At 42.2% G+C, this 17,378-nt stretch overlaps 1 protein-coding gene across 3 annotated transcripts in view; it reads right to left on the minus strand.

Annotated features, from left to right (window-relative positions):
• The window catches only part of kif18a (kinesin family member 18A), a 49,240-nt gene that overhangs the window by 29,107 nt on the left and 2,755 nt on the right, over window positions 1–17,378 (minus strand). For all 3 annotated transcript variants that reach the window (XM_034217110.1, XM_034217127.1, XM_034217119.1), the window contains 4 exons: window positions 16,813–16,970; window positions 16,537–16,641; window positions 16,185–16,295; window positions 7,217–7,414 (listed from right to left, as the gene is read on the minus strand). In XM_034217110.1, the coding sequence (XP_034073001.1) occupies window positions 7,217–7,414; window positions 16,185–16,295; window positions 16,537–16,641; window positions 16,813–16,970 (572 nt within the window). The remainder of the gene's footprint in view (window positions 1–7,216; window positions 7,415–16,184; window positions 16,296–16,536; window positions 16,642–16,812; window positions 16,971–17,378) is intronic.

The following is a 17,378-nucleotide window of genomic DNA, read 5'->3' on the forward strand; positions in this document are numbered from 1 at the left end:
TAGCCCTATAGTTTAAATCTACTACCCACACATGAACATATGGAAATGGGTTACTATTTAAAAAAATAAATGTATTTAGGAACCTATCCATGTGATTTTTAGTGGGGGTCGACCTCAAATCCTCTAGGGGGGGTCCAGGGGCATGCCCCCCCGGTAAGATTTTATTTTTTATTTTGGAGTTAAATGCATCAATCTGGTGCATTTTGAGGGGGAAATAAAGAGACTAGATCTATGGAAACACCTATATTAAACAGAACTGTATACATTTCAATAATCATAAAATCATGGCCATAACCAATAACATACCATTTCCAATATGAAAAAAACACTGAAACTTGTTTATTAATTTAGTTTTGGTTCATTTATAGTTCTGAGTGTGTCTGTGCTCCTGAATCAGCCTCTCCTGTCTCCCTCCTCTCCCCCCTGCTGCTCTTTGAGGCAGCAGCAAAGACTAGTCAAGTTTTAAAATCTTACCTTTTTTCACCTAGTTAACTTTTTATTTATTTATTCATGCATATTTTACTACTCACATTACATTTCATTTAGCTGACGCTTTTATCCAAAGCGACTTATAATGACCGATTACGGGGACATTCTCCCTGGAGTAACTAAGGGCTAAGTGCCTTACTCAAGGGCACACTAGTGGTGGTGTTCCTGGCGGGATTTGAACTCACAGCCTTCTGATCTTCAGCCCACCTCACTATCCATTAGACCAATCACTACCCTCTCAAATGGAAATATGTGTTTACATAAATGGTGACCACACCGTTTGAGACCCACTGAGAACTTAGACTAAGTTAACTATCTAAACACTCAGAGAGTCCTTTACCTCACCTGAGCTGAGGTTATCCCGAGCTTGAATGACACACAGAGACCAATCAAGGGCTTTGATTTATGATCTGTATGACAGTGGCCATGTCGGCAGGCCACATCATGTGGACAGCCAGTCACCCTGTGTGAGGCAGGCCACTTAACAGGCCAGGAGGAGGCGAGATCAGAGCAAGGGAGCGAGGGATCATTGTCCACAAGTTAATCGATCGCAGATGGCGTCGTGGTCACGGACGAATAAAAAAAATAAAAACGAAATGGGTCGCGAAATATACTTGGGCGGCCGTTAATATACCTGGGCGGCCCGCCCAAGTATAGTCTATCGCAGTGGTTCCAAAACTTTTTGTGCCCAAGGCACACCAAAGGACAAGTAAAAATCTCAAGGCACACCTATTGTGCAAAATAGCCCTTATAACACGTGTTATCACTCATATCATGTAAAATATCTGTAAATGTGCATAATTATTTACTAATGCTAAATAAAATGTGACAAAGACAACTATATTACTCATGAAATATTTATTAACGAAATATTTCAGAAATTAATTTGAAACTTTATCAAATTAGGCTTCATCAAAGCAGCACACTCATTTAAACCAGACAGGTCACAAAATAAAAAATGAGGCAAAGGAAACTCAGCAGAAATTCAGCACAGAGAACTGTCAATGCAAGGAAGCTGCATTGTCCATGGTCCTGAACTACAAATTATAAATGTAACATTTCAGCAATCAGCATTGAAACATGTGCTATTGTAAATATTTTGCCGATATATTACACTACTTCGTTACTATCTACATAAAGTAACTCGTTACTTTACTCGCCGAGCACATGCGTGAGTGGCAATAACTTTCCTTACCAGCAGGCGGCGGTAGTGTGTATTTGTCATTCAAAACAGACAACAACCGGAAGACAGAGAAGAAGAACAGACTACGTGATATAAACAAACAACAAATAGCGTGTGCGTTAGCTTCACCTTAGCATGTGTTCGTTGCAGGTGTGTGTTGAGGTTTGACGTGGTGTTTACAGCAGTGGATAACAGCTTCTGGCCTGGACACAGTTTGCACCTCACCGTCACATTCCTGTCTATTCTTTGGACGAACTCAAAATAATGGGCATACCTCCACCCCTCGAAAGTTATCGCTGACTCAGCCATGTTTATGCAGCACTGCACGTGGAGATGTGGACGCACAAGTCGCGCAGATTACGTACATATAAACCTACAAAGTACTGATATAATAAATTAAACGGTAATTATTTTTGTGTAGTTGTATATTGCAATAATAACGTATGGTTGTCACAAAATCCCACGGCACACCCGAACTTGCCTCACGGCACACCAGTGTGCCGCGGCACATTGATTGATTGATTGAAAAGTTTATTAACAGCTTGTATATTGGGTACAGTACAGTACAGCTCAAAACATACAATTGTTAAGGGGATGCAGACCAGAGAAAGACTTTCGTCTTGTTTACATCAGGGTCCCCCATTTCCAATTCATCATATCATTTAAGACATATAAGACATATTTGACAAACAATTTACATACAGGTGGTTTTTTACATACAGATTGCTTATTTACAATTTTCATTTTAGATTTCGTTCTAATACATCCTAACCGGACATTTAAGACATACCAAGTCTACAGATATACAGTTAGTAACAGTCTAAAATGCGAGTATATACATAGATGGGGGGGGAAGCTGTCCATTGTACGACAGGTTGAGATTTGTACCATTACCGGGGCCAGTTTTGCAATGCTCTCCCCCGAAGGTGCTCTTTAAGAGAGGTTTTGAAGGTAAGTATAGTTTTACTTTCCTTTACAGTTGTGGGAAGAGCGTTCCACCTTGATGTGGCATAATTGCGAAACGTGTATTCCCCCTTTTTTGTGCCAAATCTGGGTTTAACATGATTTGTGGAGCTCCCTCTGGTGTTATGATCATGGTATTCCTTGACCTTTGGGAAGAATTTTGACATGTACATGGAACCCTGGCATTTCAGAAAACGCCACAGCATTTCACAAAACACTTCAACATTTCAGAAAACACAGCATTTAATTTTATTGTAGTCTACCATAGTATTTACATGGAGATAAGCCCCGAATATTCGCATTGCTCTAAACGCCCGCGTTTCAGTTTTCACCGCGTCTGTCAGCTGTGTTTACTCCTGTCATTCAAACAAGACACGCTGGAGAGAGGGCGGGGCTTATATCCATGCAAATAATTTGGTAGATACCAACTACAACAAAATGAACATATTTTTATGATTTAATTGTAATACGCGTTTCAAAATGATGCCGAAGTAACTACAGACTGATACCGGTTAGTAAAAAACATGAATTAATGCTGTGACAAGTCTGCAGACAAGACGGCAGGCGAAAAACCTTTTAGAATACGTGTTTTCTGAATGGAGATCAGGATAAACTAACCTGTAGCTGCTCCGTCCAAACTCACAACAACGTCATACAGACAGAAATAAAGCAGCAACTGTATTCGCCATGACATAGACAGTCTGTGGTTTGTAAATGTTTAACTTTTGTCCAGTTTCTGAACAGATATGAGGAGCTGTGAGCTCTGTGTGCTAACAGCTAACGGCTGATGTTTTGGGACATGTTGCGCTGTCGGGTGCTGACCAATCACGAAGCGTAATTTCTTGACTGGCAGCAAAAACAACCAATCACAGCAGTACTTCTCTGTCTGGCAGCAAAAACAACCAATCACAGCAGTACTTCTCTGGCTGGCTCTGTCCAATCACAAACAAGAAGTGTTCTCCCTAAAGCAGTGGTTCTCAAAGTGGGGGGCGCGCCCCCCCAGGGGGGCGCAGAGGCATGACAGGGGGGGCGCGAGAGACCAGGAGGAAAAATGGTTATAAAAAAAAAAGGAAAAGATTATTAAAAAAAAATAATCATATTTTGAAAAATTATTGATTCGAAAATAATATGATACAGTACTATTACGTCTGGGTCTCTGTGTTTCATTAAAGCTCGGCTGTGTGTGTGTGTGTGTGTGTGTGTGTGTGTGTGTGTGTGGAACGAGCCATTTTGTGTGCGTGCGAGAGAGATAGCGTACCGGAGATCGTTGATATTAGCTTCTGGTGCTAGCGAGCTACGCTAACGGATATAAGGAGTTTTTTTAACAACAAAGTGGAGGAGAGTCCTCTCCTGTCAGACTCAGAGTCTCAGTGAGCTAAAGGACTCTCAGTGTTATCTCAGTGGGTCTCAAACGTTTTGGTCACCATTAATGTAAACAATTATTTCCGAGGCACACGTTTATATGATCATTATAGTTATAAAAAAATAAGAGAATACATGAAAAACAGCTATGAAATACTATATGACAGTAAAACAAGAATAAAGTTTAAAAGAGTGATTTATAAAATATCCATAAAGAAATAGTAAATCTGTTTACAATTCTGTTTCATCTGGGTGTTGAGAGATGTATCCATAGATCTCTTCATTTTGCTCTCAAAGTGCACCAGATTGATGCTTTCAACTTCAATATTTAAAAATCTTCCCGGGGGAGCATGCCCCCGGACCCCCCTATGTGAGGTCCACACACCACCTATAAAAATAGCACTTTACCCCTGCTTACACCTATATGCCGAGACTTGATATCGAGCCTTCATTGTAACAGTCGCGGGTACATAGTGTATGTGCGTGGGGAGTGTTGCAGTAGAAAATTCCACTGTAGCGACCGGTACATTAATGGGAAACCCTAAATGTTTGAGCACGCTCTATGAAAGGTCAAGCTACCCCACAGCACCCCCAAAAGAAATCTCTGGCGCCGCCACTGAGCCTGACTATTTGTGTTGGGGGGGCCCGACTTTTTTTTTTCTCCAAAGGGGGGGCCTGACCGAAAAAGTTTGAGAACCACTGCCCTAAAGGAATACCCTTTCCGTAAAAGTTGAAATGCTGTAGTGCTTTGTGAAATGTTGAAGTGTTTTGTGAAATGCTGTGGTGTTTTGTGAAATGCTGTAGTCCATCCATCCATCCATCCATCCATCCATCTTCTCCTGCTTATCCGTGGTCGGGTCACGGGGGTAGCAGTTCCAGCAGAGAGCCCCAAACTTTCTTTTCCCTGGCGACATCAACCAGCTCTGACTGGGGGATCCCAAGGCGCTCCCAGGCCAGCGAAGAGATATAATCCCTCCACCTGGTCCTAGGTCTACCCCTTGGTCTCTTCCCAGCTGGACGTGCCTGGAACACCTCCCTAGGGAGGCGCCCAGGTGGCATCCTAACTAGGTGCCCGAACCACCTCAACTGGCTCCTTTCGACGCGAAGGAGGATCGGCTCAACTCCGAGTCCCTCCCGGATGACCGAACTTCTCACCTTATCCCTAAGGGAGACACCAGCCACACTGCGGAGAAAACCCATCTCGGCCGCTTGTATCCGCAATCTCGTTCTTTCGGTCATGACCCGTCCTTCATGACCATAGGTGAGGGTAGGAACGAAAATGGCCCGGTAGACAGAGAGCTTTGCCTTCTGGCTCAGCTCCCTTTTCGTCACAACGGTGCGGTAAAGCGACTGCAGTACCGCTCCCGCTGCTCCGACCCATCTCACGCTCCATTGTTCCCTCACTCGAGAACAAGACCCCGAGATACTTGAACCCCTTCACTTGGGGTAAGGACTCATTCCCTACTTGGAGTGGACAGTCCATCGGTTTCCTGCTGAGAACCATGGCCTCAGATTTGGAGGTGCTGATCCTCATCCCAGCCGCTTCACACTTGGTTGCGAACCGATCCAGTGAGTGCTGAAGGTCGCAGACCGATGAAGCCATTAGAACCACATCATCTGCAAAAAGCAGTGGTGCAATCCTTAGTCCACCGAACTGCAGACCCCTTCCCCCATGACTACGCCTCGAAATCCGATCCATGTATATTACAAACAGGATTGGTGACAAAGCGCAGCCTTGGCGGAGGCCAACCCTCACCGGAAATGGGTCCGACTTACTGCAGAGGACCCGGACACAGCTCTCGCTTTGGGAGTACAGAGATTGGATGGCCCTGAGTAGAGACCCCCTCACCCCATACTCCCGCAGCACCTCCCACAGTAACTCCCTGGGAACTCGGTCATACGCCTTCTCCAAGTCTACAAAACACATGTAGACCGGATAAGCGTACTCCCAGGCCCCCTCCAGGATCCTTGCGAGAGTAAAAAGCTGATCCGTCGTTCCACGACCAGGACGGAATCCGCATTGTTCCTCCTCAATCTGAGGTTCGACAATCGGCCTGACCCTCCTTTCGAGTACCTTAGAGTAAACTTTCCCGGGGAGGCTGAGTAGTGTGATGCCTCTGTAATTGGCACACACCCTCTGATCCCCCTTTTTAAAAAAGGGGAACCACCACCCCGGTCTGTCACTCCTTCGGTACTGTTTCCGACTTCCACGCAATGTTGATGAGACGTGTCACTGTCAACCATGACAGTCCCTCAACACCCAGAGCCTTCAGCATTTCTGGGCGGATCTCATCCACCCCCGGGGCTTTGCCACTTTGGAGTTGTTTGACGACCTCAGTGACCTCCCCCCGGGAGATTGGTGTTGATCCCCCATCAATACTAACATAGAGGGCGGAGTTGTCGGGTTCAGGAGTTCCTCAAAGTGTTCCTTCCAACGCCCTAACACTCCATCAGTTGAGGTCAACAACGTCCCATCCTTATTGTACACAGCTTGGACGGTTCCCTGCTTCCCCCTCCTGAGGTGTCGGACAGTTTTCCAGAACAACTTTGGTGCCGCCCGAAAGTCCTTCTCCATGTCTTCTCCGAACTTCTCCCACACCCGCTGCTTTGCCTCGGCCACGGATGAGGCTGCTGCCCTTCGGGCCTGTCGGTACCTTGCAACTGCCTCGGGAGTCCCCCGGGATAACAAATCCCTGAAGGCCTCCTTCTTCAGTCGGACGGCTTCCCTGACCACCGGTGTCCACCAGGAGGTTCGAGGGTTACCGCCCCTTGAGGCACCTAGGACCTTGAGACCACAGCTCCCCGCCGCGGCTTCGGCAATAGAGGCTTTGAACACCGACCACTCTGGTTCAATGTCCCCAACCTCCACAGGAATGCCTGAAAAGCTCCGCCGGAGGTGTGAGTTGAAGGCCTCCTGAACTTGGGCCTCCTCCAGACGTTCCCAGTTCACCCGAACTACACGTTTGGGCTTACCAGGTCTATCCAGAGGCTTCCCCCGTCACTCGACCCAACTCACCACCAGATGGTGATCAGTTGACAACTCCGCCCCTCTCTTTACCAGAGTGTCCAAAATATACGGCCTCAGGTCCGATGATACGATAACGAAATCAGTCCGAACCGAACCGTGACCTAAAAACCGAGCTACGTACCGAACCGAAATGTTTGTGAACCATTACACCCCTAGTTATCAGCATTAAATGTAGGATAATATGAACTCACCTTTGGGTCAGCGAGGGCATTGATGACATTCCCTAGGGCGAGGAGTGACTTATTGATGTTAGCACCTTCCCGCAAACGTGCCGCTTTAGCGTTGGTGGCGCTGGCTCTCTCTGATCCGGCCAGATCAATCAGGCTCAATTTTGCAACGCAGGCATTAGGATTGAGGCTGGCCGTTTTGTCCTGCTGCCTCAAATATATCTGAAGAAAAGAACAAAGAACTGTCAATTCAAGACTATCAAGAAGTAAACAGCGATGCGTTGTAGATGTTTGCAGTGAAACAAGAGACTTTAAATACTTATGATCTTATAGACTGAATATATTAACTGCCCTCTTGAAATTGGAGGGGTTGCAGTTAAAATGTTGTATTTATGTTTGATCTTTTGTTAATAATTGTCTTTTATGTTCATGAATCTGCCTTTGTATTTACATAAAACTGGAATGTACTAATGTTGTAACCCATGACAGTTCATGGTACGATAACCACAGGTTTTACAGAACAGAAGATTCCACACAGTCTAATTCTCTTGCAATCAGACATATTTTATGACAACACAGACGAAGGTACAGTGGGGCAAAAAGTGATTTAGTCAGCCACCAATTGTGCAAGTTCTCCCACTTAAAAATATGAGAGAGGCCTGTAATTTTCATCCTAGGTATACCTCAACTATGAGAGACAAAATTTGAAAATAAATCCAGAAAGTCACATTGTCTGATTTTTAAAGAATTTATTTGCAAATTATGGTGGAAAATAAGTATTTGGTCAATAACAAAAGTTAATCTCAATACTTTGTTATATATACCCTTTGTTGGCAATGACAGAGGTCAAACGTTTTCTGTAAGCCTTCACAAGGTTTTCACACACTGTTGCTGGTATTTTGGCCCATTCCTCCATGCAGATCTCCTCTAGAGCAGTGATGTTTTGGGGCTGTCGCTGGGCAACACAGACTTTCAACTCCCTCCAAAGATTTTCTATGGGGTTGAGATCTGGAGACTGGCTAGGCCACTCCAGGACCTTGAAATGCTTCTTACAGAGCCACTCCTTCATTGCCCGGGCGGTGTGTTTGGGATCATTGTCATGCTGAAAGACCCAGCCACGTTTAATCTTCAATGCCCTTGCTGATGGAAGGAGGTTGTCACTCAAAATCTCACGATACATGGCCCCATTCATTCTTTCCTTTACACGGATCAGTCGTCCTGGTCCCTTTGCAGAAAAACAGCCCCAAAGCATGATGTTTCCACCCCCATGTTTCACAGTAGGTATGGTGTTCTTTGGATGCAACTCAGCATTCTTTCTCCTCCAAACACGTCTAGTTGAGTTTTTACCAAAAAGTTCTATTTTGGTTTCATCTGACCATATGACATTCTCCCAATCCTCTTCTGGATCATCTAAATGCTCTCTAGCAAACTTCAGACGGGCCTGGACATGTACTGGCTTAAGCAGGGGGACACGTCTGGCACTGCAGGATTTGAGTCCCTGGCGGCGTAGTGTGTTACTGATGGTAGCCTTTGTTACTTTGGTCCCAGCTATCTGCAGGTCATTGACTAGGTTCCCCTGTGTGGTTCTGGGATTTTTGCTCACCGTTCTTGTGATCATTTTGACCCCACGGGGTGAGATCTTGCGTGGAGCCCCAGATCGAGGGAGATTATCAGTGGTCTTGTATGTCTGCCATTAAAGAAGAAGTTACAGGTCTGTGAGAGCCAGAAATCTTGTTTGTTTGTAGGTGACCAAATACTTACACTGAACAAAAATATAAATGCAACACTTGCTCCCATTTTTCATGAGATGAACTCAAAGATCTAAAACATTTTCTATATACACAAAATAACCATTTCTCTCAAATATTGTTCACAAATCTGAAAAAATCTGGGATAGTGAGTAGGGCTGCAACAAACGACTAATTTGATAATCGATTATTCTATCGATTAATGAAACGATTAATCGACTATTCGGAATATTACTGTATGCCTTGCACAATTTCTCAAACGCTCTTATTTAGCCATCAACTTTTAGATCAAGATGGCTGCCTAGCTGGTGCGGAGGTGAAAACACGCTGCAAACAATTGAGTTATTTTGTAGGAATCCGGGAACTGAGAGTGTAACAAAAGGGCGGGTTGACTGCGCAAATACTTTTGAAAGGAAAATGTCAACACGTTTCAGCCAGAAAGAAAAACAGAAACAGGCCGGCACAATGAATCCGCCTGAGGCAAATATACCTGAGGAGGGAGGGGAAGGCCTCTCTGAAATATTAAAATAAATCAGAGAATTTCGCATGGAAACTGCTGGGAATTTCCTATGTTGCAAATGTATTATCTTTTCAATTTACACACGGCATCTATTGCACGTCTGTCCGTCCTGGGAGAGGGATCCCTCCTCTGTTGCTCTCCCTGAGGTTTCTCCCATTTTACCCTTTAAACTGTGGGTTTTCTTTGGAAGTTTTTCCTTGTACGATGTGAGGGTCTAAGGACAGAGGGTGTCATATTGTCATACTGATATTTTGTACAAACTGTAAAGTCCACTGAGACAAATGTAACATTTGTGATATTGGGCTATATAAATAAACATTGATTGATTGATTGATTGATTGATTTTCTTTAATACATTTCAACTGCAGGAGTCTGTATGCAAACTTTAATAAGATCACTGAATACCTACATACATTTAAAAGTCAATTCAAAATAATTGCCATATCGGAGACTTGGCTAAATAAAGACGAAGTCACTGATTTCCAAATTGAGGGTTACGTGCTACACCATATCAACAGAACCAATAAGAGAGGAGGGGGTGTGGCTCTTTATGTGGACAGCGTCCTAAAATGCACACTGGTTGAAAACATTTCAATTGTGACTGATGATTTAATGGAATGCATAACTATAGAAATTGAAATGGAAAGGAAGAGAAATGTTGTTGTGACTTGTGCATATAGAGCACCAGGATCAAATGTAGAGCTTTTTAAAGATAGTTTAGGAGTATTAATGGATGGCCTAAATGAAAATAAAACATGTATTATTTGTGGGGATTTTAACATCGATCTTCTAAATGTATCTAAACACAAAACAACTTCTGATTTCCTGGATGCATTGTACAGCAATGCTTTATCCCCTAATCACTAAACCCAGTAGAATAACATCAACTTGTGGGCTAATAATAAATGACATAAGCGACCATTTACCTGTATTTGTAGCATATGATTGGCAATTAAAGAAAAAGAAGGAAGAGACTCGCAGTAGATATGTCAGGGTAAGGACTGCTGAAGCAAAAGACAAATTTAGGAGTGACCTCTTAAAGGAAGAGTGGAGAGGGGTTTATGTAGAAGATGTAAATGCTGCATATGTGTCCTTCCTAAAAATCTACATATCACTGTATGACAAACATTGTCCCACTGTACTCCGTACATATAAAGGTACTTATCATCAAAAGCCTTGTATAACCAAGGGCTTACAAAATGCTTGCAAGAAGAAAAATAACCTTTATAAAGACTTCGGACAAAGGCAATTGAAAAGCAATACAAGGCATATAAAAATAAGTTTACAGTTATAATGAGACAAGCAAAAAGAGAATATTATAATAATATGTTAAAAGAAAAGAAAAATGATATCAAGGGCACATGGAAAATCTTAAATAATGTTATTGGAAATAAATCTGTATCCACTGGCCTGCCCAGTCACTTAATTGATGACAAAAATAAGGTTGTAAAAAACATGAATGAAGTGGTACATGAATTCAACTCTTTTTTGTAAATGTCGGACCTAATCTTGCAAAGACTATTCCAAAAAAACACGATGGGCAAAAAGAGGATGGCGGAATTGGGGGAAGTAAAGTGTTGCAGTCAATGTTTCTGGGAGAGATAAACGAAATTGAAATTAGATCCATTGTAGACAAATGCAAAAATAAGACTTCGACAGATAGTGATGGGATCGACATGACAATAGTGAAAACGACTATTGACTGCATAATTAAACCGCTAAGCTACATTTTTAATCTTTCATTTCAGACAGGTTTTTTCCCAGATAACATGAAAATAGCTAAAGTTATCCCACTTTTTAAAACAGGGGACAAAAGCCAATTTACCAACTACAGACCAGTGTCCTTGCTTTCACAATTTCAAAGGTCCTTGAGAAATTGTTTGTCCAAAAATTTGATAATTTTATTGAAAAAAAAGAGTTATTGAGTGAGAGTCAGTATGGATTTAGGAAAAATCGATCTCCAGCTTTAGCTTTAATGAAAATAACAGAAGAAATTACAACAGCTATAGAAAGAAAGAAATACATAATAGGTGTATTTATTGACTTAAAAAAGGCATTTGATACTAGTATAGACCATTACCTATTAATTTCGAAATTACATAGATACGGAGTGAGAGGAGTAGTTCTAGATTGGTTAAAAAGTTATTTAGATAACAGACAACAATATGTAGAATTTGCTGGTAGTACATCGGAGTGTATGAACATAGAATGTGGTGTCCCGCAGGGCTCGGTTTTAGGGCCTACACTTTTTATTTTGTACATCAATGACATATGTGAAACGTCAACATTATTGCAATTTGTGTTGTTTGCGGACGACACAAATGTATTTTGTTCAGGAGATGATTTAAACATTTTAGCAAAGTGTATTGGACATGAAATGGTCAAAATTAAAAGATGGTTTGATGAAAATAAGTTAACCCTAAATTTGAATAAAACGAAGTTTATGGTTTTTGCTAATAGAAAAAAAGATGAAAATATTTCACTGTCCATTGATGGAGTTTTTATTGAAAGGGTTTCTGAATTTTGATTCTTAGGTGTGACGCTGGATGAAAACCTGACATGGAAATCACACATAGCACATGTTAAAACGAAAGTGTCTAGGAATATTTCTGTTCTAAACAAGGCAAAGTATTTGCTAGATTACAAGGCATTGAGGATGTTGTACTGTTCACTCATTTTGCCATTTTTCATTTATTGTATAGAAGTGTGGAGCAACACGTATATGAGCAACATAAAGCCATTGTCAATATTACAGAAAAGGGCAGTAAGAATAATTCATAAAGCTGACTCAAGAGAACACACCAACAGACTGTTTTTTAAGTCAGGACTCTTGAAACTCAAAGACATAGCTGAGCTGCAGACATTATCAGTAATGCACAGGGCAAAAAGCAGAATGTTACCAGCATATTTACAACAGTTGTTTGTTTTTGGATCAGACAAGGAAGACCACAGAAGGAAATTAAATTTTAAGCATCCATATGCAAGGACTACTCTTAAACAAATGTGTATTTCGGTAGTTGGTGTACAATTGTGGAATTCTCAACACAAGGATCTAAAGAATTGTATATGTATTTTTCAGTTAAAGAAGTTGTATAAATTAAGAAAGATGGGACTAAATGAAGCAGAATGTGAATAAGTCTATGTACTCTGGTCCTTCATGTTTTTGATGTCTTTGATGTGATGTCTCCTCTGTATTTGCGGGTCCCATTGCCATTGTTATTATTGTTATTATCATGTGTCGCTTTCCACCTTCTTCTCCAGTAGGACTCAGATGAGGGTGTTGGACTTTTCTTTTCCTTATACATGTGATGTTTTGGTGTTGTTTTGTTTCTTTCCGTTAACCGTCAAGTGGGAAATAAGTATTTGTTGTGTGTGTTTCTCTTAGTATCCTAAGATACTGTTATGTTTGGCTGTGAAAAAAAAAAATTATTATTATGAAGGGCAGACCATCTATTTGTATTTATTTGTTTTTTTTAGAAAGGGGCAGGTCACATAAGATTTTATTCTTCTCCCTGCTCCTTTTCGCTCAATGGTAGAGTCATGTTTTGTGGCAATTATTGTACATTTGGTTTTGCGTACCATGAGCGGGACAAATAAAAAAATAAAATTAGATTTAGCTTGAGGCTGTTTTAGGCATGTGGAAACTAACAATGAAGACAATAAAGATTAATACTTGATTCAAAAATACATATATTATTAAATTAACTAAACATATTTTGAACAAAATTAACATTGCTTTTTATTTAAATTAGATAAATAATATTTCCCATCAAAAGAAAGAACAGTGTTTTAACAAATCGTATTAAATAATCTGATGACAGAACTGTAAACAGAATAGCTGAAACTTTAACAATTACCTCTAATCATTAACCCATGTTTGTATAATTGAGTTAACTCCGTGTGTTGCTGCTAGCATACATAACACCTGACGTGGAAACGTTACTCGTGGATGGAGCTACAGAGCTGCTAGAAAGACAGTGGAACCCGGTGCATTCCTCCGTCTGAATGTGGAGCACTTTTGCTAAATGTTTAGACAAATTGCTCGTGTTACCACCCTTACATGCTAAACTCTTATTGCACTTTTGGCAACGAGCATTGTCCACATCGAGACGCGTAAAGTTTAACCACACCTCGGAGCGCGTTCTCTCCGCCATCTCCGCAGTGTGTTGCTGCATGTAGCAGCCGCGTGTGTGTAAACTGCCCCGCCCCCTCGGACACAGACGGGGGAGAGAGGTCGCGTCTGGATTGGAAAGATCGAAAATACATCATAGACGCATTTGTTTGTCTTTTTGCATATTAGAAACGAGTTGGCGACACTAAGACTGCGATATAATGCTTATGTAGCAATAATACATGACATATATTTTTTAAATGTCTCCATTACCGATAAAAAGACCAATAACGTTGGAGCTTAACGGCGCGTAAAACACACGTGATGACGTCACCAACGAATCGACGACTGAATTAGTTGGCAACTAATTTGGTAATCGATTTTAATCGATTAAGTCGATTAGTTGTTGCACCCCTAATAGTGAGCACTTCTCCTTTGCCGAGATAATCCATCCCACCTCACAGGTGTGGCATATCAAGATGCTGATTAGACAGCATGATTATTGCACAGGTGTGCCTTAGGCTGGCCACAATAAAAGGCCACTCTGAAACGTGCAGTTTTGCTTTATTGGGGGGGTCTGGGGGGGTCCGAAAACCAGTCAGTATCTGGTGTGACCACCATTTGCCTCACGCAGTGCAACACATCTCCTTCGCATAGAGTTGATCAGGTTGTGGATTGTGGCCTGTGGAATGTTGGTCCACTCCTCTTCAATGGCTGTGCGAAGTTGCTGGATATTGGCAGGAACTGGAACACGCTGTCGTATACGCCGATCCAGAGCATCCCAAACATGCTCAATGGGTGACATGTCCGGTGAGTATGCTGGCCATGCAAGAACTGGGATGTTTTCAGCCTCCAGGAATTGTGTACAGATCCTTGCAACATGGGGCCGTGCATTATCATGCTGCAACATGAGGTGATGGTCGTGGATGAATGGCACAACAATGGGCCTCAGGATCTCGTCACGGTATCTCTGTGCATTCACAATGCCATCAATAAAATGCACCTGTGTTCGTCGTCCATAACATACGCCTGCCCATACCATAACCCCACCACCACCATGGGCCACTCGATTCACAACATTTACATCAGAAAACCGCTCACCCACACGACGCCACACACGCTGTCTGCCATCTGCCCTGAACAGTGAAAACCGGGATTCATCCGTGAAGAGAACACCTCTCCAACGTACCAGACGCCATCGAATGTGAGCTTTTGCCCACTCAAGTCGGTTACGACGAACCGGAGTCAGGTCGAGACCCCGATGAGGACGACGAGCATGCAGAAGAGCTTCCCTGAGACGGTTTCTGACAGTTTGGTTATGCAAACCGATTGTTGCAGCAGCTGTCCGAGTGGCTGGTCTCAGACGATCTTGGAGGTGAACATGCTGGATGTGGAGGTCCTGGGCTGGTGTGGTTACACGTGGTCTGCGGTTGTGAGGCCGGTTGGATGTACTGCCAAATTCTCTGAAACGCCTTTGGGGACGGCTTATGGTAGAGAAATGAACATTCAATTCACGGGCAACAGCTCTGGTGGACATTCCTGCTGTCAGCATGCCAATTGCACGCTCCCTCAAAACTTGCGACATCTGTGGCATTGTGCTGTGTGATAAAACTGAACATTTTAGAGTGGCCTTTTATTGTGGCCAGCCTAAGGCACACCTGTGCAATAATCATGCTGTCTAATCAGCATCTTGATATGCCACACCTGTGAGGTGGGATGGATTATCTCAGCAAAGGAGAAGTGCTCACTATCACAGATTTTTTCAGATTTGTGAACAATATTTGAGATAAATGGTTATTTTGTGTATATAGAAAATGTTTTAGATCTTTGAGTTCATCTCATGAAAAATGGGAGCAAAAACAAAAGTGTTGCTGTGAAGCTGACCGTTGAGCGGCCCAGACCAAGCAAGGAGGCAGAGGCAGAACGTCCAAAAATATAACCCGGCGTGGGCATTTATTAAAATAATGTGCACAAAGTTCACAGCCTCAATCCTGCTGTTCTCCTTGCACACATCCTGTCGCCACCAGGATCTCACACACACTACCAGCCTCTCAATCAGACAGGGAACAGAGCCTAAATACACACACTCAAATCAGCACAACAAGACACAGGTGAGGGGGGAGGAGACAACACAGGACACCAGGTGCACACAATCATCAGCCACAGACCTCAACTGTACTGTGCAATCACGCTAATAAAGTGCCATATTACCCGGCCTGAAGTCGTCAGTCCATAGTGACGAAAACCTTCGTCACATTTGCATTTATATTTTTGTTCTGTTTATTTTACCGAGGAATTTACCAATTAATTCATTAAAAATCCTACAATGTGATTTCCTGGATTCTTTCCCCCAATTCTGTCTCTCATAGTTGAAGTGTACCTAGGATGACAATTACAGGCCTCTCTCATCTTTCTAAGTGGGAGAACTTGCACAATTGGTGGCTGACTAAATACTTCTTTGCCCCACTGTATGTGTACCCAAAGACTGTTACTAAGAAGACAGTGTGAGAGAGCCTTTTGTTATGTATTGTTGACAAATGGCCTTCTCCTACGCAGCCGTCTATCTACAGGTGTGCATAAGTTCTCCTCTTTAATAACAATGGATTGAAATACCTGAAATACAGCATGGGAGCGCGAAGAGTTGGCATTCATGTCAGTAGGGTGCTGTGTCCTGTTGCGATTGCCAGAATCCAAAGCTTCAAGAATGTGCGCTGCAGATTTGGGCTGTATATAAATACAAAAAGGTAATATCAGGGATGGTGTGTGAACCAGAGAAAGGGCCATTCAGCTCTTGCAAACCACAGCAACTGAACAGTGAAGATAAACATTAAATAGTTAGTTTGCATAGCCACATTTTATAGAACAATATATTTTTATTTAAAAAAGGTATATCTTTATTTATTAGCAGATGTTATAATTCTTCCCCAGCTAATTGGGAGTGTGTATAATACATATTGCTACTAACCTTATGTAGCGTGAGGCCTTGAACAACCACTCCTTTAGAGCTGTCCTCTCTGACTGCAAGAGGCCCAATATTCGCCAACAAGTCTCTGATCTGTTCATTGTAAACCTGTAAACAAACAATATAACTGCAACTCCATCAAACTCATCCCAGGAGCTCAGTTGAAACAAAATGCTTGATTGGGTTAAGGCTCTATTAGGGATAAGAGTTAGTCTAAGTCTAAAAATGTATTTACCAGAAAAATAATAATAATAAGAAAATTAAAATGAAAAAAATCACCTCAAAATATGAGAATGCAACAGTAAACTCTTTCTCCTCCTTGGCATCCTCCATGCGTTTGAACAGCTCCGTCATCGTGCGGTACATGACCCCGGGGTCATTCTGGGCACCTAACATAGTATGTGTCTTGCCTGCTCCAGTAGCACCATATGCAAACACTGCAAGTGAAAGACAAGGTTCCATGTAAGTAAAACATGCTTATAGAGTTACAATGCTTATCCAGAAAACAATAACAACAAACTTACTTTGTTTGGATAGAGCATAACCACAACCTAATGTTATGTAACGTGAACAATTGAAGCACAATACATATTATATTTCATTGTGAAGCCAAGAAAAAACTGCGCTCATTATGAAAAGCTTTGCTAAGGGAATTATAACTGATAAAGAATGAAGATGTTCTTATCAGCCTATATTTGAGATTAGGCCTATAGTATGCAATACCCACAACGCAACCTGAATGACATGCTTTAAACTCAGTCACCCCCCTGAACCAAATCTAATTTAAAAGTTAATGTTTACAACCGATAGGTCTTTCTTTTATTTGTTCGCCCTATATTTATATC

Source organism: Gymnodraco acuticeps, unplaced genomic scaffold, assembly GCF_902827175.1.
Source record: "Gymnodraco acuticeps unplaced genomic scaffold, fGymAcu1.1, whole genome shotgun sequence".
Taxonomy (NCBI): domain Eukaryota; kingdom Metazoa; phylum Chordata; class Actinopteri; order Perciformes; family Bathydraconidae; genus Gymnodraco; species Gymnodraco acuticeps.